This window comes from Anneissia japonica, unplaced genomic scaffold (assembly GCF_011630105.1).
Source record: "Anneissia japonica isolate Jap-2015-1 unplaced genomic scaffold, ASM1163010v1 scaffold4536_len1192065_cov207, whole genome shotgun sequence".
In the NCBI taxonomy this organism is placed as follows: domain Eukaryota; kingdom Metazoa; phylum Echinodermata; class Crinoidea; order Comatulida; family Comatulidae; genus Anneissia; species Anneissia japonica.
This window is the reverse complement of record NW_022703183.1, coordinates 100,730-127,197: the sequence shown is the minus strand read 5'-3', so window position 1 is coordinate 127,197 and position 26,468 is coordinate 100,730. Positions and strand designations below refer to the sequence as shown.

General features: G+C 35.0%; 1 protein-coding gene across 1 annotated transcript; it reads left to right on the top strand.

Annotated features, from left to right (window-relative positions):
* On the top strand, positions 1 to 25,891 carry LOC117104324 (transcription elongation factor SPT6-like). Its single transcript, XM_033245138.1, has 36 exons — positions 1 to 150; positions 2,554 to 2,696; positions 3,185 to 3,292; positions 4,306 to 4,376; positions 4,540 to 4,686; positions 5,188 to 5,266; positions 5,637 to 5,724; positions 6,481 to 6,580; positions 6,920 to 7,012; positions 8,381 to 8,467; positions 9,207 to 9,308; positions 9,656 to 9,853; positions 10,472 to 10,614; positions 11,269 to 11,600; positions 12,053 to 12,182; positions 12,401 to 12,551; positions 13,040 to 13,206; positions 14,234 to 14,417; positions 15,373 to 15,512; positions 15,975 to 16,169; positions 16,423 to 16,558; positions 17,066 to 17,203; positions 17,852 to 18,019; positions 18,246 to 18,373; positions 18,704 to 18,911; positions 19,051 to 19,198; positions 19,868 to 20,016; positions 20,430 to 20,570; positions 21,238 to 21,430; positions 21,652 to 21,767; positions 22,197 to 22,319; positions 22,760 to 23,111; positions 23,284 to 23,358; positions 23,513 to 23,703; positions 23,800 to 24,113; positions 24,365 to 25,891. The coding sequence occupies exons 2-36, from the start codon at positions 2,612 to 2,614 to the stop codon at positions 24,543 to 24,545; spliced, it is 5,361 nt and encodes a 1,786-aa protein (XP_033101029.1). The 5' UTR covers positions 1 to 150; positions 2,554 to 2,611; the 3' UTR covers positions 24,546 to 25,891.
* Positions 25,892 to 26,468: the final 577 nt, after the last annotated feature.

Sequence of the window (26,468 nt, the reverse complement as noted above, 5' to 3'; positions counted from 1 at the left end):
TGTTGCGCTTCTATGCTCCACATAAATAGTTTTCGCTGCCGCAAGCATTTTTATGACCAGCACAGGTCCAGTTTTGTGTCGATTTAAAGTCCTACAACAAATAAAAGTAACGTTTCTAGGTTGTATGGCTTGGGTAAAAGGATATTAAAGGTAGTATATCGTGTATTTATGGAGTATTTTGTGTTTCTTCAACTCCTTTTTTATTATTTAAGCTGTACAAAGTCAAAAACCGGATAAGCCTAGGCCTACTCAACTCGGCTCAGACGTCAAAAGACCTCCTCCTAGGCCTAGCTCTCAGCAGAGAAATTCTTTGCTGCTGGTGTGTTGATCTAGGCCTAGCCCCCCTCCCCACTACTACTAAACAAGAGCTAGGACCTAGGCCCCTACAGGAGGCCTAGTAGTAAGGCCTGAAGAAGGCAAGCCCAAAAATAAAACTAACATCCTAGTTTAGAGCTTGCTTGGTACCTTGTTTGGGATTATGACCGGTTGAGCCGCCGGTCATTTCTATGGAACGCCAAGTGCGTCTCTCAGTGAATGTAGTGCGTTAATTGCGGCGTATTTCAATTAACTTATTCGTTCTTGGTACTGTTGTTTGGGATGTATTTCAGTTTATGTACTCAATTATTTCAATTTATTTAATACTCGGTTTTTACACTGATTTATTAAATATTTTTGAGACGTATTTCAATTTATTTACTTGTTCTTTCTATCGTTTTAATTTAAATTTTGTGAGTATTTGCTCAGTCGGCTTGCTAGATAGTAAAAACTAAAAAACTCCATACATTCTTATCATTTATTATATATAAATTTAACAAATAGTACAAAAATAAAAATATATAAATTACAAAACCATAGTAAATACTGTATAATAACATAGGCCTAACACATTTAAATTTATTGTTTATAGTCATCTGTCTAATTCAGGCGGCTTGCAAGATAGTAAAAAAAAAACTCCATACATTCTTATATTGCTTTTCATTATATTCTAATACAAGGATTGGATATTGAAAACATTTATATAACTTGAAGAAAAATACGTTAAGTACAATAGCATTACTTCTTTGTCATAAGTTTTAAAAATCGACTGAAAAAATATCATATTAAAAATATAGTACTCGTCGATAGCCTCGACTGCTTTGTGATAATCTCAGGGGCTGTTGTTCCTGTCTCTTATACACATCTAGATGTGTATAAGAGACAGATAGTCATCTGTCTAATTCAGGCGGCTTGCAAGATAGTAAAAAAAAAAACTCCATACATTCTTATCATTTATTATATACCTGTAAAAGTTTTACAAATAGTACAAAAATAAAAATATATAAATTACAAAACCATAGTAAATACTGTATAATAACATAGGCCAAACAATTTAAATTTATTGTTTATAGTCATCTGTCTATTTAAAATTAAATTGGTTTTACTAATTTTACTTATTACTGTTTTATTAATAATAATTTAATTGAAATACGCCGCAAACCAAACGTAAATAAACACATTAAAAATAATCAAGTTATTACATTTTTAATACGATTTTGCAATTATACAACTTCATTTATTTTTATAAAAATGTAGTACATAAAATTACATTTTTAATACGATTTTGCAATCACACAACTTTATTCATTTTTATAAAAATGTACTGTAGTACATAAAATAATCAAAATTCTAATTTTCAATTACACAACTTATACACCACGAACGGCAATACAAGCAAATCATCGACTGACAAGACTGTGGGATGAATATGTAGCTGGTATCCGGGGGGTTCATTCACTGAGAGACGCGCTTGGCGTTCCATAGAAATTACCGGCGGCTCAACTTGTCGGCGGCTCAACCGGTCATATGCCCTTGGTTGGTTCATGATGGCATGGATGGAGGAATTAGCTTGATTACTGCTTGATTATAAGATATATATATCACTGTTGCGCGATTAGACGTTCCACAATCGCGACCTGCTGCTCTATCTTCTATTTATTATCTTTGTTTCTATTTCAATACTTTTTTATCTCTGTTTACAATGTTTCTTTCAAAAGGCCAAACTATAAATAACTTTTTAAACATTACATAGATGCAGAATTTGGCAATAGAGTGTGCATTAGAGTCCACACCACCTCAGCCCCACAATGGTTGGGGATGAGGTGAGAAAATTTTTAAAATATGGACCGGAAATTGCATAGAATTCCGGTAAAAATTTACTGGTACTACAGTAGTTTCATAATGATAATAATATATCAACAATACAATACAACAATTATTTTTCTTAATACAGTTTAGGGGGTGCAATTGCACTGTCTGCACTCCCTGTGTCTGCCCCAGGCCTGAAAATAGGCCTATAGAGGAGGGGTTATTTGTTTGTTTTTGTTTTTTTACCACACACATATAAAATATAGATAATTATAGAAAAATATTATAGAAAATAGAAAAACGGTAAACATTACAATTAAAATTACATTTTCTAAACAAAATCAGAGAGAAAAAAGTGAGCACCGGTTCTAACTGTATTAACAGTATTATCAGTTTGATTGCACCCAGTTTCATACTTAATTTTTGTAGGATCACAATAGCTTCCATTGTAGCGGTTGTCCCAGAGACCTTGATTTGATTCGTCATCATGTCTTCTAATTTCTTGGAAAATGAAGCTGAAGTCTCAGAAGAAGAAGATGTGAACAACAGCAGCGATGAAGAAGAAGAGCAAGGTAATTACATGATCGGTGCCAATTTCTGAAATCAAGCCAGTCATTTTATGTGAATCTACTAGAATGAAATATCGTGCTCAGCTTAATCACCTTATTGTGATCATGGACCTATTAATCTTATTAATAGGTCCATGTTGTGATCTAGTGGAGCATGTTGATGCATCGTGATTAACCTTGGTTGACATGATAAATTAATTCAACCAATCAGCCTTCAGTGTAGTCAACAGGTCCTAATCTCATTGGTTGTGCTTCTGGTAGTTTTCATGTAACACTGCACACATTAGAATAAATAGATCATGATGATGGTCGTCTCTAACCATGGAGGAATTATTTCCTCCATGCTCCAACATGCTAAAGTTACCATGATCATGATAACTTTATCACAAAAACTTACGTGAACATGCCTAATGGGTGTTACCATTATTATTAATACGGGTAAGAACTTTCTCAAAATTGATGTTGATTACTTGATATTATTTCTTTCAAAGAGGATGATGGGAATGAAGATATTGCTGATCTTATTAATGATGATGTTGAAGAGGAAGTGACATCAGATTCAGAAGAGGAAATCGGTCGAAGGAAAAGAGATCGGAGAGGTAGTTCATCTATATCAGTTTTAGGGCCTGTCTCTGCTGAGCAACACATGTTTTTAAACGGTTATTAAAAAACACATGTTTTTTCCGTGGCAGAAACGGGCCAAAAAACAAAAACATGGTTAGGAATGTGTTCAAAAAATGCGTGTTTTAACGCACATTCGTTGGAGTTCAGAAAACATGTGTTTTGTGGTACACTTTTTAGCTGCAATGCAATACTGTGTTAGTCATGACCCATTGGTGACCTAAATTGACCCCTTCGTTGGTTCGATTATTCGTTTGCAAGAAATTCGGGGCAAAGCAAAAAGGAGTACATACTTTACCCTTACCATAATTTTTTCATACTTTTGTTAGAGTCTTTCGTAGCATGCACTGTAGCTCGCAGGAAGTAAGGTCAACTTCAACTTCCGTTATAAAAAAACATGTGTTTTTGGCAGTGTTTTGGTTTTCAGCAGAAACTTGCCCTTACTCAACCTTCCTGGCCCAGAGAACCTCTTCTTATCCCATGAACAAATTTGTGGACCGCCCCACAATTTTTATTTTAAGTGATGAATATACTGTCCATATACATAGTCCAATCAATTTTGTTTTGTGATTTTTACATTTAAGAAAAGCTGAGATTACTAGTCAGGCCTGTAAACTCTATTTTGAACATCATTTGAATTCAGTATGAAGACCATCAATGGCCTTCCTCTGGATAATGTGTGTATTTCAACAATTTATGATTTACATCTTACGACTTAACTTGTTTTTTGATGTAACAGGTGACTACCAATTATGCCACACAGGAAAGAATTTCTACTCAAGTCTGTAATTTAAGCACAACGTCAGTGAATCTCGTGCTTAAGTATGCCGAAACACTGATACCCCACAAATTCTTTTTGCACTGGGTTTTGATGTTATATATTTTTGTTGAATAAAATAAAACATGAATGTCAGTGTGATTCATAGTGTGACAGAATGACAGATTTAGAAGTTTAACTTAAAATTTACGAAATTGTTGGGAATTGTTTCAGAGCTGGATGATCGCTTAGAAGAAGATGATTATGAGTTGATTGAGGAGAATTTAGGCGTGAAAGTAGCCAGGGTAAGTTGCACAGCAATATTTTGAATTTACTGATCTGCTGTAATTACCATGTTTTACAGGTATTTTAGGAGGTCAATTTGAGTCAACTTGCTGCTGAAGCGTCCACTACAATATATTGTTTTTGTGGATTTATAACATTTTGTTTGGTATTGATGTCTTTCAGAAAAAGTTCCGTCGTTTACGTCAAATATCTGATGAAGAAGAGAGCGATGAGGAAGGAGCAGGTGGTGCAGAAGACTCTCATCAGTTTGATGTGCGCGATGCAATTGCACGTGAAATATTTCAAAGGGAAGGTGATGAAGATGATGAGGTAATCATAGTACTGTAGTTCTTTTGGAATGATTTATTGAATTTAAATTCACTTATTATTTGAAATTGTTGAATTACAATCATTTTTTACTAGCACCCACTATTTGCCTTTCAAAGTGTAGTTTTTTAATGCGTGTTTATGGGATGTATACATTATATACATAAAATATGTATTCATTTTTATAAGTGAACACATAGCTTTGTCGCCCTGGATTGGGGCTGTAATGCTTGTGGTGATTAAGAGGCTGACCTTCCAATCCAAGGGTCCTGAATTGTGGCTGTTGTTCTTGGTGGTTTGGTGGTTAAGAGGCTAACCTTCTAATCTAAGGGTCCTGGATTAGGGCTGTATTGCTTGGTGGTTACAAGGCTAACCTTCCAATCCAAGAGTCCTGGATTGGGGCTGTAGTGGTTGGTAGTTCAGAGGCTAAACTTCCAATCCAAGGAATTAAGAGGATCTAATCAAGTGATATTAAAGAATAATGCATTAATGTTGCTCTTTCAGGGTGATGATACAGGCCGTGATTCGGATCAATTACCAGCCGGTGACACTATTGCTGATATGATGTCAGAGGAAGAGTCTGGTAAGTCACTTCACACTCATCTCAGGTTACAAATCAAAGGAAATTGTAGTTTAGAAAATAGGAATAATACACAAAGATGAAGTATGTAAAATATATTATCTATAGAAAGTTTAATGTATTTAATGGTCCTTTTTTATTATTTTGTATCACAGTATAAAATGTACAAAAATAGTAGCACAAGACTAAATCAGTCCAAACAAACAAAAATAATAATAATAATTTTAAAAAAATTAAAAAATAAATAAAAATCTTGGATAGTTTTATGTAATAATCGTAGTAAAGTTTTATATATGTTCCAATCCATATATAAAAATAAGTGCACAAGCTCTGTATAATTATCACAATAACGTATGTTCTCTTTCGGTAACAGATGTGGATGACTTTATTGTTGATGATGAAGGACGACCGATTGCAACAAAGAAAAAGAAAAAGAAAGGACAAAAAACTATCCAAGATTCGTAAGTATTAATGTACACAAAAAAAAATATCCTTAATGGAGTGGAGCTGTAGCTTGGTGGTTAAGGTTCTTGCCTTCCAATACCAAGATCCTGGGTTCAAATTCTGCCAGCTTACATTTTGTAAAATTCTTACAATTTAAAACTGCAGTATAAGACTTTTATTTAATAAGCATAACTGGGACCAATTAGAGATGCATAATACTTAACAGGTACTCCATTACAAAGTAATCTTTGAGTGAGAACACTGCTGCTATAATAATCACTCCAGTACTTCAAAGTCATTGGTTATATTCAATCCCACATTAAATTCAAATTGCTTCTCATAACCTACAAGGCCATCAATGGACTTATACCTCACTATATTGGCGATCTTACACATCACACTTCCGCCCATACACTGCAAACGCCTAATTCCTCCTTCATATCCCTAAATGGAAACTCAAGTCATGTGGTCATCGTGCATTCTCTTGTGCAGAATACTTTACCAATAGACATTAAAACCTCACAAACATTTTCAAAAAACGTCTGAAAGCCTACCTGTTCTCGGAAGCATTTCAAATTTAACTTTGTCGAGCGCCTTTGAACATTATTAATGGATACCAGATTGATTGAGATACTCCCTTACTAGGGTAGTCATTATATCTATGCACAAAATAAACATACTTAATAATATAAACTGTAATAATCTCAATTTGAACTTAACCAATAGAGAAAGTTTCAATTTGTTTTCTAACCATTAATATGATTTTTTTGCAGGGCCCTGCAAGAAGCTCAAGATATTTTTGGACTAGAATTTGATTTAGATGAATTTGAAAATATAGATGATCAATATGAGGAAGAAGAAGAAGAGGATGAGGTGAGGTTTTCTTATCTTTCTTTAGGGCAATTTCAAGTGAAATAACTTGCAAGTTGTATATAGCAGTGACCATTTATGTTTATATTACTTTGGAAAATGTTAGTAATCTCATCTCATTCACCCCACAGAAATATTTCATATTAATGTATAAGTTGATTGATATATTTTACATTTCCGGTATCTAATGATGACCTAATGGGAAAATTCAAGTGAGTGTAGCAATGGCCCTATAGGGACGATGTTGGACAATAGGGACAATGTTTTTTCCAATGTAAACATAATTTATTTGTCGGTGCTATAATTAAATTTTTTAACATGATGTTAAAAATTTTACCACAGTATGAAGAAGAGGATGAGGATGTTGATGCAGAAGGACTTGCACGTGCCAAGAGACCGGGAAAGAAACGAGCAACAAAGAAAAGTATTTATGATGTAGGTACTCACTTAGTTTAACTGCTCTTAATACATTCTGCTCAAGATTCTAAAGGGAATTAATTTGGATTTTCACCGAGGCATATAGAGAACCTTGATGTTTCTCTGTTGAATTTATATCATTTACTAAAAAAACATGATACCATTTTCCTCTGTCGACGCAATGTTGCTCCTTTTGCAGTGCACAGTAGTGGAGTCCTGGGGTGGAAGGGGGAATGCTCAACACACTGCCTTTCAGTATCTGCACATACTTATATGGGGAGCAACAGTGCCTCGATTGGATAATTGGTATACGGATTTTGCTTGAAATTCTTCTGGGAATTAATTATTTGATTAATTTTGTGGTATAATTGACACTGCGCCTTGAGCACCATTGGTGTAGATGTGTGCTTTATAAATCTTTATTATTATTATTATTAGGAAAAGCAAATTGACATAAATTTTGCAGGATATATTATAGTTTGTTTTTTTTGTTGTCTTGTTTTTGTTTGAATTACCTGATGCGTTTCAGGCATTTGAGTTGGGCAGTAGCACAATCTTGTGTTGCTTATATTGATATATAAAATTACTATCAGTAGTATACCTTATTGGCATTTGGAATAGACTTAAAGTAATATACCATAAGCAACAAAGTTATATATCTTAAGGAATGGATTTAATGCTAGGTTTACATTGTGTTCCCGGTGATCACGGCAGCCCTGTTTGTTATGTCTTGCTCAGTTTTTTTCTTTCACAGCTTGGTCTTCGTCGGTTGCTTCTTCTTGTTTTATTTTTGGAATTTCTCCTATTCATGCTTCTCGTCCTACTTCGGACTGCCTCCAAGTCTTGTTATGGCCTATTACGTACTGTCGCGTTTTGTTGTGTTTACTATGGCCTACCAGGTTTCCCATCGGCACCGGGACTGCCGTGACAAATTTTTGGACAGTTTAAAAATCTGCGCCGGCAACCCCAGTAATCACAGTCTGTCACGTTGTCCATCCCATTATTTTGAGGGGCAGCTGGGTAGACTGCAGTAATAGGTAGCTTTTGATTGCACAACAACAGTAGGACCTAGAATGTAATGACGTCACTAAGAAGTCATCTGCACATGCGAGTGTGTTGATTTCTCATCGCCTGGACTCTAGGTTGCAGATGAGTAAATCCGTTCTAGCGTTACATCATCACGTAAATCAAAAGCTCTGTAATGTAGATAAAATCCTCGCCTAAGGATGGCTAGTGATTTAAACCCCACCATCAAGGTTGGAAAACAAAACCATTCCCTCTGCCCAAACTGCTTCTACAATGTGTAGAAATAGTGATCAAATGATAACCGTGTAGCTGCTTTCTTTATAGTATTTTAAGCACTAAGTAATTTAACTTTTCTTGAAGGTTTTTGAACCTAGTGACCTGGAACGAGGACATTTCACAGACCTGGATCAAGAAATAAGAACAGCGGACGTTCCAGAAAGATTCAGGGTAACTATAGCAACTGTGAACACAAAATTGGCATTTGTGATTGGGATTTAACTATTGAGTATGTTAGCCACGTTAAATACAAACTCAACAAAGTATTTCAAACGTTAAGTACAAACTCAACAAAAAAGTTGGCGTTATTTAACCAACTGAATACGAAGAGTACTGAACAGATGTTCTGTTGAGCACAAACGTCTCATTCGAATACAACAATTACAGTTTCCTTTATATTTTCTATCTTTACTATTTGTGGTTAAATCTAAATAAAGTATTAAAGCATGCTATGCTAGTTTATATAAATTGTTTGTGTTTAAACCAACTATGACGACTTGAGCACCCTATTATCAAGGCATAATACAGGTCACCCTCTAATTAAAGACCTTTATAATTAAATTGGACCACCTTCAATTTTAGACCACCTTTAATTGAAGACCACTTTTCTGTGGTTCCAAATTAACAAATTTCTTTTATCTTTATTATTCTAATTAGAGACCAAAGCTGCTAAAGGCCATGGAAACCCCAGTCCCAAAAGTGGTCTTTAATTAGAGGGAAACCTGTACAATAATAATATAATACAATATTAATTACATGTTTAAATTAATAATTTGTTAATTCGTAGATAGAATCAATCAGTTCCTGGGATTTTGTTGCGTCAGATTTCATAACAAAACCCTGCTCAGTGGCGCATTATGGAAAAGTCGGCACATAATATTGATATCTAACAACATTTTTTTTGTTGTAGCTTCGTGGAGTTCCTGTTACGGAAGCTAAGGACATGGAACTTGATCTTGAGGCCGACTGGATTTATCGCCAAGCATTCAACACACCCCCAATATCACGACAAGTATGTACAAATACCTCTTATATACAAAAGCAGCTACACTTCCTAAGCCACTTAATGACAGTTGGTCTATGTAGCATCTTGTTATATCCTGGCATTGTGCCTAAAATGCAAAATGTAGAATAATTGTATAGAGCCTTTTTAAAGTTCAGTGCATGCTACCAGGTTTTATTTGACAAATTTGTGTGATTTGACCATATATGGGCATAATGTGTCATATCACACCCGTATATGGACAGATGACAGGTATTTGTTACATAAACTTGACAGAGGTTAATACTTTCTACAGTCAAATATCCAACATAATGGATCATGCCCTCATCAAACCATCTTTTGGATACAATTTCTAGGACTTTGGTGATGGACCCGAGAGCCATGGACACTTCAAGTCCAAACCACGTAGCACAATCGGTAAAATCAAGGAGGCCCTCAATTTCATCCGCAATGAGCATTTTGAGGTTCCTTTCATTGCTTTTTATCGTAAAGAATATGTCGAACCAGAGCTGAATTTCAACGATCTTTACAAGATTTTTCATTGGGATGAAAAGGTAGGAAAGTTTCAGATTTTATCTTCCTGATTGTTTATAAGTGCTCAACGAACCTCTAATCATTACTTACTATTTTGTTGTTTAATTATTTGTGTTATATGTTTAACGCATTGGCTGCCAGCGACGAGTTTACTAGCCCACAGGGTGTTGCTGAGGGTACCAGAGACGAGTATACTCGTCAACATTCTAGCGTTTATAACTTCTTTGTTATACATTGTAGAATCACAGACTCAACGGCTGGTGCCGTTGTACACTCGAGCGGCACAAATGGGGGCGTCCTGTGAACATATACCAACCCATGCAAAAAACGGACGAGATAACTCGCACTTGGCATAGTCAATAAAAAGTGCTATCACAGTGCCTTCGACGAGTTTACTCGCCCTGTAATATATTCCCCGCTAATTTATTAGACACATCATTTTGATGATATATGGCTAGATAAAATTTCAATAAAGTATGTTTTTACATGTAAACTTGTTTTGGCACACGGTAAGGAACCTTAAAAAAAGGTCTGGCAGTCAACATGTTAAAATTCAAGAAATGAAATATTTAAAATGAAAGATGAGTATTATAAATTCAACGTTTGATATCAAGATTTAAATTCTTGTTTGCATTTAGTGGTGCCAATTAAGAACACGAAAACAGAATTTAAGGAAACTATTTGAGAGAATGCAGACATATCAGTTTGAGCAGATACAGAAGGCAGGTGATGATGTTTTACCTGACAGCTTTAGAGCCTTGAGTGATCCTGATTTAGAGAGGTAAGGAAAGGAATCATAATAGAGAGAGCAGCTTAGCTCAGTTGGCTAAACTGGTGGTAGCCACTGTGTGTGAGCTGAACCTTGGTTCAATTCCCATCTCTGCCATCCTTGTGTTTCTGCTGGAATACGAGTTAAGATAGTGTACCGTCTTTCGAATGAGACATTTAAGCCGTTGGTCCTGTGTGCAATATGGCCCATGTGCATGTTAAAGAATGCAGTACACTCTTCGGAAGAGAGTAGGGGATTGTCTGCCGGTGTACTGCCCAATCACCACGAGAAGGACTCCACTGGAAATAAGTCATTCACACCAAAATAATCCTATCCTATCCAACAAAAACCAGAAATATAAAAGCAAGTGTTGGGTGTTTTACAATAAGTAGGTTGTAACAAACCACTTTACTGGTAGTTTATTATGTGTGTATGGCACATGTAAAGAGATAAAATCGAAAACATCTTGTTGTATACGCTGAAATACGTAAACGTTTAAACATTTTAAATTAAATTTCCAAGTTCAGTATTTTAATAAAGTAATTTCAAAATGTAACAATAATCTAGAGGTATTTTTAGTTTAAAGTTGTGCTGCTTTTGTTATTCAAAATATTGATTTGAATTTTCATTTATTTTTAATAAACCATTGTGTTTTTGTTTTTTTAGATTGGATACTTTACAAACAATGGAGGAATTAAAGGACGTTTACTCACACTTTTTATTGTACTATGGACGTGATCTTACCAAGATGCATAATGCTACTAAAAAAGAAACCCGCACAGTTATCCGCAAAGTTCTTCGCAAGAAGGTGAAAGTAAAAGACCCCGATGATGACGACGATGACGATGACGATGATGAGGAAAAAAATGACGAGGATGATGAATGGGAGGAGGTGGAGGAAGAAGTAGAAGAAGAAATAGATGAAGGTGGTTCCAGCTACTACCTCAAACAAGCCTCAAGGAAGTCAATGTATGGAACATGTCAGAATGCAGGCCTAGGTTAGTAGAATTTTATTACAGTAGAAACCCTCTTTGGGATACCTATTAATGGAACAGCTCTATTAAGAGAATACTTTTTGGAAGCAAAATGTACATTTTAATCCTACATCTGAGGCATATTCAGGTGACACCACTATTATAGGGACACTGTTATTGGTCCCAAAGATATCCCCTTAATATGCTTTTTACTATATGCTATCACAAAATCTGATCGTCAGATGCTTGGTATCGGCATATGCTCTGAATGCAAACAGATGTATTGTGCATGAGAAGTGGTAAGCCCCATAGCATTTCACAGTCTAGCCCAATTCCTATGAGAGGGAGATGGACACTCCAACCTGTGAGCTTAAAGCTCTGGTTTTTACTCATCCTTTAATATTAATATAAATCAAACTCGTACACAAGATTAACCAACACCATGCTAATATCTTTCCTTTTCTTTTTCTCTCCAGATGGTCTTGCAAAAAAATTCGGTCTGACACCAGAGCAATTTGGTGAGAACCTTAGAGATAATTACCAACGTCACGACACAGAGCAGTACCCAATGGAACCACTTGAAGCAGCTAAAGATTATCTTAGCAGGTATGCATTGTCATTAATTATTCTGGTCATAGGAATATTTATACATTATTTATCATTAATGCCTGATTATTTGATATGTTGTGTTAGTATTTTTTTTAAATATTAAATAAATCACATTCTAATTAACTATAAAGTGATATTATCATGATAGTTTTTCTAAAACAAATTGGATTTTCTCACAATTAAAAAAATTTATATTAGCTTTTTGTTTTTTACAGTAAATTTTCTGAGGAAGAACCTCTGTTAAAAGCAACACGCTATATGGTGGCGCTACAGTTATCACATGATCCTCTAGTGAGACAGACTGTAAGGGAAACTTACTATGAGAGGGCAAAAATATCTGTGAAACCAACAAGGAAAGGTCTCAAGGTAGGCAGTTGATTTTGTTTCCCTTCATACCTAACAGCAAGTACTCAGTGAATCATTCTGCTGTGGCCTGTCCCTTTGTTGCTAAGATTGTTCTGCATGAACTCATTCCATATTTTCTTGTGTCTACTATTCCTCTTATTATTAAATTCATTTGCTTAGGTTCCCTCTCCCTTACTTTCATGATGCCCACAAAACTACATTCTGCCCTGTTCGTGTAGTCTGTCTTATCTTAAATTTATTCAGAGTTTTTGTGAGGTGACTTACCACCCAAAATGAGTCTGTGTCTTATGTTTCTCCAGCCTACATTTGTCTTCCAACTTAACTTTATGGGTCCTACTCCCAGTTCATGTTAAAGACATTTTAATTACATCTTAATGAATGAACGGCTTAATGAATTTGAATATTTAGCTTAGGCTGGAAGCATATGTGTAGATTTTGAACATTTGATTGTTGCATTGTGTGGTTTAATGGGTTTCTAATGTTTATAGGAAATTGATGAATCACATCCATGCTTCTCAATGAAATACTTAAAAGATAAACAAGTGAAAGACTGTAAAGGTGAACAATTCTTGAAGCTGACTTCTGCAGAAAAGGAGAACCTATTGACCATTACAATGGACATTGATATGAAGACCTCGAGTAGCAGACGAGGAGGGTAAATCTACATACAGTTCTTTTTCTATTCTTAGCTGAAAGTTGCAATTTATTATTTTCTGCTTTGTATTCTGATGCATTAATTTAAGAAGAATTAATTATATTTTACCGAATTTATTAGCCCAAAGGCAATTACACAGTTGTTGGCAACTAGCCTGTGCAGGTCAAAAAGAGATGAAATAGACATTTTTTTTATGCACAAACATCATGTTAGATACAACATTTCCTAAGAGACCATGCATTTTGCATTTTAATGTAAATTTTCATCAAGGAATAGATTTATTTGCCATAGAAGAAACTGATTAACTAAATTTTTGATTTATATAATGACAAGTCTTAAAACTGCCAAAATGATTTTATATATAATGATATTTTATTCAAATTCCAAATTTATAAAAAGCATAAAGCATGGCAGCCAAAAAGGCTGAATTACGATTTATGTTACATCAAAATAGGAAATTTACATTAAGATTTACATAAAATTGTTTAGATAAAAAACAAGAGAAAACTACAGAATTATAATTAATTACCATAGCAATCATTTGTTATTTTTATAAATATTATATAATTATAAATGATTGCTACAGTAATTATTATTATTATACTTATTATAATTATTAAATAAATGAATTCATATTTGAACTTGTTATTTGCTAAATTTGTAAGATTTGTATTTTTAACATGTTGATGATTGAATAGTTAATGTTTCTTGTAGTACTTGTTTTGAGTGTATTCATTGGAATAAAGTAGAGTGGAGTTGAATATCTTAGTCGTTAAGATGCTTGCCTTCTAATCCCAGGTGCCTGGGTTCAATTCCTGTTAGGGCAGAACTTTTTCTTATAACTAAAAACAACTCCACTCTCTGATAAAGCATCACATTATTTCATTTATTTAAAGAGGGCCCCTGAATGTCTGCCGACCTTATAGGATATGCTGGAAGGGTTGCTCTCTATAAATATGGTTAAAATATATTTATTACATTTCATGTACTACCTTTATAATATATTATAATGTAATTGTGTTTTTAGATTCCAGACATACTTTGATGAGATCAAGCAACTTTACTATCGGGATGAATACAGTAATGTGGTCCAGGCGTGGAATAAGGAACGACTGGCAGCCCTTGAGCTGGCTCTCAATATGCTGTATCCGGTATTTGAGAAAGAACTTCGCAACAAACTTGTTAACGAATCCAAAGAGTGTATCCTACGAGTTAGTTTATTTTCTTTTTCTATTATTTTTACAATCTCATGCTAACAAATTTACACAAACATTCAAACATTGCAATGTTATCGTCGATTCTCATAACCTTTTCTGGTTTTTACACATTTTTGGGACTTCCGATTTAGCTAGGGGGTTGTCCATCCAGCAGAGCTAATCAGTCGGGTCCCTTAATGCTCACAGCCAAGTCTCTTCATGAGACTTGGTCAGGGGAGAGCTACTCATTTGCAACACTTAGTGCTTTATAACCAAGTCTATGAGTATTAGGTAGTGGAGAACTGCTTAGTTGAGACCATTGATGCTCTATAACTAAGCCTATGAGTATTAGGTAGTGGAGAACTGCTTAGTTGAGACCATTGATGCTCTATAACCAAGTCTATGAGTATTAGGTAGTGGAGAACTGCTTAGTTGAGACCATTGATGCTCTATAACTAAGTCTCTTTAAGAGGCTTGGAGAATGGAAAGCTGATCATTTGTGACGTTTGATGCTCTATACCGTGTCAGTCTATTTCGTGAATACTTACCTGGATAACCGACACAAAGGGCACTCCGAGTGCCGGTCGAGCTTAACACTCGGTTTAGGGCCCCCACACGCCGAGCACAAAGACTTGCGAGCGGACATGTCGATCGAGACTCAGTTGAAAATAAATCCACAAAATAAGATAGCTTGAAAAGACTGCAAGTAATTTCAAAGGCTGGGTGTATCCAACTTCGAACAACGTCGAAAAGGGAATGAGGACGTTTGTTAGGGAGACGGTTCGCACGTGGCGCCTTGGGTCGGACTGTTCCATTATTTTCGAAGGGGTGTTCCGTTTTGGGAACAATGGCAATTAGTCGGTTATCCAGGTAAGTATCTCACTCATAGACTACCAACTTCACGATTGATTTGTGTAATTTAACATATTTCTTGGTAATGATGAAGTAATTTGAAATGCAATTACTGCAGATGTGTTCCCTGAAGATGTACAACAACCTGAAGGTGGCGCCCTACCAAGCGGACCAGCAACAGGATGAGGAAGATGAATTCTTAGATATGCCAGGCAAGGTTGGGCTTCGTGTGTTGGGAATTAGTTTCTCAAGTGATAAGTATGTTCAAATTTTTTCTACTACTACATCCTAATTTGTATAAAACATTCTAGTTTGTAATTTAAAAAAATGAAAACTATGTTTCAAAAGTTTCACCCATTTTATTATCCTCATTCACTTCAGAGGTGGTAAATCCTAAAGACAAGGGAAAGTGATTGGAGTTATCAAATAAATATCATATTTAGTATGGAGAAAATATATTTATTAATTTAGAATGTGTTATAATAATTATGATGATAATCGCGTTGTTGATGTCGTCTGAAATATGCTTTGCAAATCCACCATGAAGAATTTCAGTGAATTTACCTCAATTGCAAATAGCTCTTGCATATGAATAGGACATATGCGTCATTATAGTTTATAAGTATAAACATTATTACGAGCAAGTATAAATAAAAAAGTATAAATAATGCTTGTGGCATACTGGTATGAAGAAAGTAATAAATATGGTTTATCTTTTAGGGACGTACCAGCATTTGGCGCACTTCTGGATGGCGAAGGAGAAGTTTCCGATTACATTCGTCTACCAAATTTCCTAAAAAGCAACAAGAGCTTTTTCAAGCGTGATAAGGAGTTGAAGGAGGCGGACATTGAAAAACTCAAAGATTTCTTGTCTAGTAAGAAGCCACATGTGGTTGGTGTGATGGCTGAATCAAGGTTAGTTTAAAGATACTTTCTTGGTTTAAGTAATCAATAAATTTTTGAAATTACGAATCTCCAGCGAGCTTGTGACATATACAATCTCAACTAGATTTTTGATGACGTCACATGTGTTTCAGTTTATCCAAGTCTAGCCATCAAATTGGACAGATTCGTCTTGCTTTAGTAAAAATATTAAGTCATTTTTTAAGGTATTGTAGAGCTTGTTAAATGTATTTTTATTATGTTATTTTTCTTGTTTTTTTCTTAGGTCTTCATTGAATGTAATTCGTGACATCCAGCAATGTGTCAATGAGTTAGAAGCTGAGCAGCAGATTACACCTATCAATGTAGAACTAATCCATGATGGCATAGCCATGATATTTCAAACCTCAAATATAGCAGAGGTAATACCAACCCTAAATCTGCTTGACCCTAAAAAGTTGGAATTATTTAGTTCACTTTACGTAATACCTTGAGTCAGTTAAACATTTGGAGGTTATGCGTACATCTACTTTACTAGTTGCTAAAACATGAAATGTTAGATTGATTTTAATCCTATATTTTTTGGTCATTTAGACAATGAAACTTTGGTTTTTATCTGGTTTTTTCTTCCTGGGAAACTTGCGCAGTATAATATAAGCTACTCTCCATAAATGTTGCAGAATACTTAATAAATAGAATTTTGTTTAGGAGTTAACTATGTGAGCAGTACAACTATCTTTGGGATTTGAACCCAGAAACCTGGGCAGGCATCCAAACTCCGAGCTATAGCTCTTCTGTAAATAGGGGCCAACATGTACTTAACTTTATTCCCTAATAGTGCACACATTGGTGTATAACAAACTTTTGCTTAAAAAATAGAAGTTATCTTTATATTTCATTTTCAATTACCTTTTATCCTTAAATTACAGAGTGAATTCCGAGACTATCCTTTGCAATTGCGACAGGCTATCTCTGTTGCTAGGCGTCTTCAAGACCCTCTGATAGAATTTGCTCGTCTTTGCAATGCAGATGAGGAAATCCTTTGTCTGAAATTGCACCCTATGCAGGTTAGTATTTAAAGTAAATGATTTGTCTCATTAGGTGGAGTTATAGATCTGCACCATGCAGAGCTGATTTGAATTATTTACATTATTGTTTTTATTAGTGACCATCATACACAACAGTTAAAAACTAATCATTAGGTCAAACAAGCCCATTTTGTATTGCCCAAGCCTTACCAACCCAAAAACTTTAGGGCTGGCTTTTTGGGGGGATTAAAATTTATATTTTGTTTAAGGAGGAGCTTGAAATACTTGTATGATGATTGTAAAGGGCAATACAAAGTTTTAATATATTTATGTGATACCTCAAGTATTGATTTTATCCCAGTAATTACCATTTCACCATTTCATAGGCTTATCAATGGTTAGTCATCAATTCTAATATGTTAATTTAATTTATCCTATCCTGATTTCCATTGTGATTTTTTTTTTATTTATCATGTACATTATTGTTCTTCATATCATATTTTTGTTGGAACCACATTCATCCTGAATGTAATTTGGATGAGATGCAGCCTGATGTATGTGTACTGTCTCCCAAATGCAATGTATTATCATAGTACTTGTCTAGAAAACATTCAGTTACAACGTTCCTTGTAGCAAAAATTTTGTTAGGCAGTTTTGTATTAAATTATCCCTTTCAAACCTTTGTAGGACTTGTTAGCTAAGGATGAACTTTTGGAGACTCTGTATCAGGAGTTCATTTACCGTGTGAACGAGGTCGGTGTGGACGTGAACCGTGCAATTGAGCATCAGCACACACATTCTTTGATGCAGTTTGTGTGTGGACTCGGACCAAGGAAAGCAGGTGCAATTATTAAGGTAAAAATATGTTCAATAAACTTTTAAAATTCCAGTACAATACCAGCTCATTTCAAAGGGTCAATAATTTTATTATCATCCTAAATTTATATACAAATTGATGAAGAAAAAAAAACGGAAATTAAATTCATGGAAAATCGAATTAATGTAAGAAGAAAATAAATTGTGTGTATCGTGTATATTTTTCTGCCTCATTTCGATATGCAAATATTAATTTCTCCCGCAGTCTTTGAAACAAGCAAACGAACGCTTAGAGAACCGCACACAGCTTGTGACCATCTGCAATCTAGGACCGAAAGTATTTATTAATTGTGCAGGCTTCATTAAGATTGATACAGCAAAGATTGGTGAAAGGTAAATACATTATACCCAAATTGTAATACATTTATCCCAATATGTACGTCCACATAAAAAGTATTTCAGACTCGTTTTTTGGATCATAATGATTATTATTGTTTTGATAATATTTAGTATTTTTATGCTAGACCAATTTTACATTAATGTTCTCTTCAAAATGGCCAGTGGCAATGCAGAAGTGGCAATAGAGCTGCCCAGGCTCGAATTCATAAAAATTATTAAATTAAAAAATATTTATAAAATTCTCAAAGTTTAAAAATAAAACCATTTGCTATTACTTAACACGATGGATTTTGGTGGTATAAACGTTTATTTATGAATTGACAGTACCGAGGCATACGTGGAGGTATTAGACAGCACACGTGTACACCCTGAGACGTACGATTGGGCACGAAAGATGGCGGTAGACGCTTTGGAGTATGATGAGTCAGCTGTTGATGCAAACCCAGCTGATGCTTTGAATGAAATCCTTGATAACCCTGAGAAGCTACGTGACTTAGATTTAGATGCCTTTGCGGATGAACTTGAGAGACAGGTAAAGCAAATAATTGGCTCACATAACGATTTGCTAGTTATTATGCAGCATTATGTTGTGTATACCCATTTCTTCAGTAGAATAGCCCAGATACATGTTCCACTAACAGATGGTGTGTGTGTTTTCTGCTTCTTTTTAGAATTATGGTAACAAGCGAATAACATTGTACGACATCCGTGCTGAGTTGAACAACCGGTACAAGGACTTACGGTCCCCATTCCAGGAAGTGTCACCTGAGGAACGGTTCCAAATGTTAACTAAGGAAACGCCAGCCACTTTCTATGTTGGTATGTTACCTTTAATGCGAGACACTTTTTATACCTGGTTTTTTGCAAACTTATTTTTTTGTAGATCGTCTGAGGAGGGTGGGGGAAAAATAAAGATAACATTTTTTACTGAGCTCACAGTTTTGCCAAAAAAGGAGAGAATGAAAATAGAATGTTATTGGTGAATGTAAAAAGTGTAATAATGTGATGGTTATATGCTTTGAATTTATATAACTAGAAATAAATATACATACTGTATCTTATTTTTGGAGATTTCAAGGCAGCGGTGGGCATAATAAAAATAAAGAAACATTTTTTTTTTCTGAAATTTTAATTTTTCGTGGTGGCGGGTACACTAATTGGCTAAAAAAAATGTTATTTTTATTGGATATCATCATTGATGGGCGGTGGGTTCACTAAAACAAGGTATAAAACATTTTAAGTTCTTCATCCTTTTACTGGCCTAGTGCAGGCATAAACCTTAAGTAGAGCTATAAGTGAACATACTGTATGCATATAAGTTTATTTCATTAGTTATTAATTACTTGGATAATGTACTTTTAGAAAATATTGTATTGGAATAGTCTGACCCAGTGCATCTGACCCAGTGCATATCCATGCTAATCACACTGTTGTCATCTTTATTCTTTTGTGTAAATTCTCTGATTGATAAGTTTTTATTATGTGTAGGTAAATTGGTGCTGGGACGTGTAATCTCAATTGCCCGACGACGCCCTCGTGGTGAAGAACTTGACAATGCCAACCCTGTGCGCAAGGATGACACGGGCTTGTGGCAGTGTCCATTCTGTTTACAGGATGACTTTCCAGAATTGAGTGAGGTATAACAAATTATTCAGTTAGGCCAACAAAAACTTGTGTTTTGAAATCAGCATTGTTCAGCCAGGATTTTATTTTCACTACAGACCTACTCTCAATTCTAGATTGTATGGGTAGGCCTAGCCATTCTCACCCATGTATTTTTAGCTAGTAAAATGGTAACAATTGGTTTATAATTTATGGTTGGCTTCTCCAGTTAAATTATTAAAGCTTGAAAAGGGTTGTTTTCATATAATAGTATTTTAGTCACTTTTATTTGTTGTAAAAAAGGCTGACCATAAATTTTGTTGATGAATTGGTCTGTTGGGTATGGGCATTTGGTGCCAGATAAAAATAGTAGTTAAACATGTGAGTGATAAACATTTCAGAAACAAATTTGAGTTATTTTGCCTAACATTGTGCTTTGTGTCTTCAGGTATGGAGCCATTTTGATGGTGGTAACTGCCCAGGACAAGCAATTGGAGTCAAGATTCGACTTGATAATGGTTTGATGGGGTTCATCCCAACCAAATCAATAAGTGATAAACATGTGAAGAACCCAGAGGATAGGGTGAAGGTAAGTTACAACTGCTAGATCGAAACAATCATTTTTTCAGCCATGCTGCATCTTATTTCTTCATCCATTTTTAAACTATCTACAAACCACAACTAAGCTCTATCAACTGAACTTGAGGTGTCTACTGTTTGTTCGCTGTATCATGAATATCCTTTCATATCTTTGGTTTCTGTTGAAATAATTGATATATATGATATTTTAGCTCTAGTGATTCACCATGATCATGTACTTCAATTGATAAATATGGTATTGGACAACAGCTTCACAAAAATTGCCCTTATTTGGTTTATTGATCTAAGTATGACACTCATATACTGTATTACCAATATTTTGATTGATTTGTGTATTTTGAGTTTAAGCCTTCCTCACAAAGGTTCTGTAGCCATCAAATTTTCTACTACAACTGTGATTTGCTCATACCTAGGTATTATGATGTTATAATGATATCACACTATAAGCAAATCAATTGTTTGTCACATAAAACTTACATAGTTCTATATTCATTGTTATTGTTATATGTACTTGTTAATAAAGTCATGATGTGCCTGATGATGTCATAATGACCATATTTAGACATGTCACATGTTTTTGTCAAATAAAATTTGATAGTGTAGACAGGGGTTTACATGTAACAAATAACATTGTATTATTGCCTTGTTATACAAAGGTGGGCATGACTCTACATTGCCGAGTGACCAAGATTGATGTTGAAAGGTTCACTGTGGATCTGACCAGTAGGAGCTCAGACCTACAGGATACTAAGGGAGAATGGATGCCACAGAAGGATGTCTACTATGATCATGATGCAGCTGACGATGCCATCAAGAAAGAAGACAGTAAAAAGAAAGCCAATCAATCAAGTAAGACATTGATAATATTACATACATACATATATAAAACAACATTTATATAGTGCTATTTTGTGAAGATCAGAGCACTGATTGCACATTTTGGTTGAGGCTTATGTGCTTGATCACCTCCAAGACAGAGTGAAATGATGTTAGCAGTTGGTAGTTTAAGTCGTAGCCCAAACAATTATAACTTATTTTGTAATTAATAATATGCATTGTTATCATTACAGCTTATATCAAGCGTGTTATTGTGCATCCATCGTTTCACAATATCACATTCAAGCAGGCAGAGAAGCTTCTGGTGGATATGGATCAAGGAGAGGCTATTATTAGGCCTAGCAGCAAGGTAAGAAATATACTTCTTGTGCTATTATTAAGCCTAGTAGCTAAGGTGCAAGGAGCATTAGTTATTTTGTTAGTAGGCCTAGTCGCAAGGGCCAGGCTGAATACAGTTTTCCCTCCAATTCAAGACCACTTTTGGACCTGAAAATTTGAGGTGGTTTCAGAGTTTGGTCTCCACTTAGAGGGTTAAATTTGTTGTGTTAAAATATTGAAGATTGTTATTTGATTCTTTGAAAAAGTGGTCCCAAATTAGAGGGGTCTTGGAATCAGAGGGGTTTTCAATAGGTTATTTTTGTTTAATTCTTCATCTACTACTAATTTATAAACTAAAAAACTAGTATATTTTGTATTTGTGTCTATATCTTCTTAAGATTTACACTATTACATTCTTATGTATTTTTTTTTTCTTCCTCATCCCTTTCCTTTTCCACAGGGTTCAGACCATTTGACAGTGACTTGGAAGGTGGATGAGGGAATTTACCAACATATTGATGTCAGGGAAGAAGGCAAAGAGAATGCATTTAGTCTTGGACAGTCACTCTGGATAAATGGAGAGGTACTTGTGTCTCAAAAATATTCACATCTTTCAATATTTGGCATTGTTGAACTGACCATTTAATAAGACATATCTATAAAATAGATAACTTCTAGTCTCAGAATAATATAAATTGTCATCAACAATTTTACGATAATGAAGTCTCTTAAGCTCAACTCAGACAGCATCATACAATGCAATTTATCATCAGGACAGTTTTCAGATCTTTGTGAGAATATTAAACATATTTTTATATTCTACAACGCAACTGTCCCTAATGCCGACTTATCACGTCCGCATTTAATTCACACAGGCCCGATGCGGCAACAAATTGCATCAGGCTGTGTCGTACAACGCTGTCTGGGTTTTATCCTAGTAGCATAAAATACTAGGAATTAATACATGTATAGATGAATATATATTGATTCATTTATTTTATTTTATTTTTTTTTCTACTTCAGGCCTTTGAAGACTTGGATGAAATTATTGCTCGACACATTCAACCAATGGGATCGTTCGCGCGCGATGTTCTCATGCACAAGTGCCACACTCTTGCAGAGGGCGGTAAACGTGAAGTTCTTTATAAACTCCTAGAGAAAGAAAAGATGAAAACACCATCCAGAATTCCCTACTTTCTGAGTTTTTCCAAGGAATTTCCTGGTAAGATTGCATTAGCATACCAACCTCGTCTGAAGCCTCGTATGGAATTTGTGACTCTCACTCCAGATGGGTATCGCTACCGGCAACAGATACAGAGTTCACTTAATGCCTTACTGCGATGGTTTAAGGAACATTTCAGGGACCCAATACCTGGTGAGTGTATAGCACTTTGATATATATCATTAAGATTTTTTTGTCTTGTCTGCCGCATAATTGCATTAACTAACTTGTCTCTTAATCTTTTTTTATTATCATGTATTGGTGTAAACGCATAGTGAATTTTAGTGCCATGTTAATAAGTTATACTGAATTTATTTTCTCTCAGGAATGAACCCTACACCTCGTTCACACCACCGCACCCCTGCAGCTGAAGGCACTCCGGCAGCATTCAACCTTGCTAGTAAGTTTTTTTTTTTTAAATTTCATGATGAACATAGAAACATTCTCTTTATGAAACCTAATGTAAACATTACGTTATTGTTTTTATGGTTTACTATATTTTTCAGCCTAGTTTATATATTTTATACTGTATTCTTGTTTTTTTTTTTTTTTAGATGTTGATACTGCTCTTCTACAAAAGGCAGTCAGCTCATTCCCAAGTGGAATGTTTGCAATGGGGGCTACACCTGGAGCAACACCCAGGCAAACACCTAGACAAACGCCTAGACAAACACCCAGGCAAACACCACAAATTAGAACAGGTGCTTCTTATGGTGGATTTGGTGGTGGTATGTCACAGATGCATGTAAGTTAAACCTTTATATATAATCATTTAAAATAGTCTATTAATTCAGTGCAGGTTATTTTATATACTTTTATGTATATTTTCCATTTTTTCTAGCCGTATGGAACTCCACAGATTATGACCCCCTCCTACCAGATGACACCCCGACAGGCAGCTGGAATGACCCCAAGACAAACAGCAGGAATGACACCAAGACAGACAGCAGGGATGACCCCAAGACAAACAGCAGGGATGACGCCAAGACAAACAGCAGGGATGACGCCAAGACAGTCAGCTGGAATGACTCCGCGCCAGACACCTCGTTATCAACCCACGCCACGACAGAACTGGGGAAGCACATCTATGTCAGGTGCAACCCCAAATCCAAATGTCAACCATGCTATCAGACAATCTGTCAGACAAACACCAAGGTATGTTCACATTGCGTAAATACATCAGAAAATGCATGGTTGATTTTTTTTCTGACCACCAATGCTGATTTTTATAATTCAAAATTCCTAGTAAATCTTCAGGTTGTTAAATAAAGTAATGAATTACAAAATGGAATAGGAACTAAAACATGGAAAATTTCAAATAATAATATTAATTATTATTGTAATTTTTTGTAAAACTGTTCAAGTTTGTTTATTATTCAATCCTTCAATTTCATTCCTACGTCTAGGGCTTCCGCGACACCAGCTACAGACTGGGCTGAGGCAGCAGCCAGATGGGCCAAGACCAGACAGAATAAGGCAGCTCCAAGTCCTAGGACACAGCCTAGTCCTGCATATGTGCCTAGCCCAATGTCTCTATCAACACCAGCCCCTGGTGGTGACTCCACACCCCTAATAGATGAACATTAACCTATCACATACACACCTTTCAGATGGCGTTGTCCGAATTTGGAAGATTCTGAATGAATAATATGTGATGTTGCATCATTTATTATAATTCTCATATTTTGTCGTTGAGCGAAGCATTAAACAAAAACTATTTAAAACAGAAATTTTAGTGCTGAACTCATATCTTCTTATGGAAATGTTTGACTTGTGGTAGCACAGTGCCGACATGATGTAGTTACAGTACCAGTGATGTATGCAAAATTGATGTTACACTGGTACAAGCACATACAGTACTGTATATGGCAATTGATGGCTAAGTACCACTATCAGCACTTTAATAATATTAATGGCACAGTATCAGTACCAGCATATATTTTAATTGAGGGCACAATACCTGTACCAGTAATGTATAAGTCATTTTCATGGCATACCGGTACCAGCATTCTATATTGGCTATTGGTGGCACAGTACCAGTACCAACACTGTACAGTATATGGCATATGATGTTACAACATGGCATTTGATAGTAACAGTAGTAGTAGTAGTAGCTTGCATAAGCTATGCCTTTATAAGCTATGCCTTTATATAGATGTTGGTGCCTTGGCTGCTAATGAATGTAATAATTTAAGCTCTGTTTTCATAATGTAGATACAAAGCATCTGCCAGTTTTTGTTGCAACTAAATTTTGTTGTATTATAAACCTATTATCCACATGGATGAATATTATTTTGTATTTTAGGTGACAGTTATTCTTGTTTTATATTTTTTATTTGTTTGACAGTAATTTTGAACTCTTATTTATCAATTCCCTTTTAAAGAACACTTCCATATAAGGAAATGTTTGTAATAAATTAAAAAAAAATAAATATTCATAAAAAATAATATGAATATTTATGATTTGATTTATTTCACAAGAATCATAGTAAATAAATTAGATGCGTTTGTAGTTTGTACGCTTAACATTTTAGTGTTCTAAAGCCCTGTCCAAACTATCAAATTTTGCCTATATATGGTCATGATGACATCATATCATGACTATATATAGGCACATCATGACTATATATGGGCATACAACAGTTATTTGTCAAAGAAAATTTGAAAGTGTGGATTAAGGTTTATGCTAGGTATTTTGCACTGTTTTTCTAGTCACATCCAGGACGTGTACAGAATTATGTTTTGCTACAAGTAAAAAAGATAACTGATGTTGATTTTTAGAGGTAATTGTATCAGAACCAAATTAGAATTTGAGATGATTAAAAAAACATTGCTAGGAGAGAATAAATTTATAGCAGTTTTTGTCTGATCTATCAGTGGCTATGAGAATACTATGTAAAGCTGTGAAGAAAATTAAAAGGTGAACAAACTAATGGTTGCTCTTTTGTATATTTTGAACACTTGGTGTTGCTATACTTTCAAAGAGTACATATTGGCAAAGATACTAAAAATACAAGATAGAGCATTCGTATAGCAAAAATGAGGCGGAAATTGGTCCAGACGTACGCGGTGCCCTCTGAAGCTCATATCTAGAGTTCCAATCTCTAAAACCAAACTCTACTTGTATCTATTTCAAATTCCTGGATCCACCACTGTATTGTCCCAAAATTACAAAAAAAACATAAATTATTTGAAATTAACTTGCTCTCAAAAAATAATGAGAGACCCGGCCTTCCAGTGACTGGACGTTTTCCTATCATTATTTTGCTGTAAACATTTTTTAAACACACTAATTTCTATGTTTGAAGTCGGTAATTTGTATGTTACTGTACTGAGCAAGTTAATTAATAAAAAAATATTTTTATATTTTTTTGATATGTTTCATGGGACAGTGCATGACGCGTCCGTGTCTTTGCTCTAATACAGACACCATATATATTTTCAACTTTGTTTCATTCAAAAAACATCAAAATCCATGTGCTGTATACCTACAAGTGACTCAAGATTCTA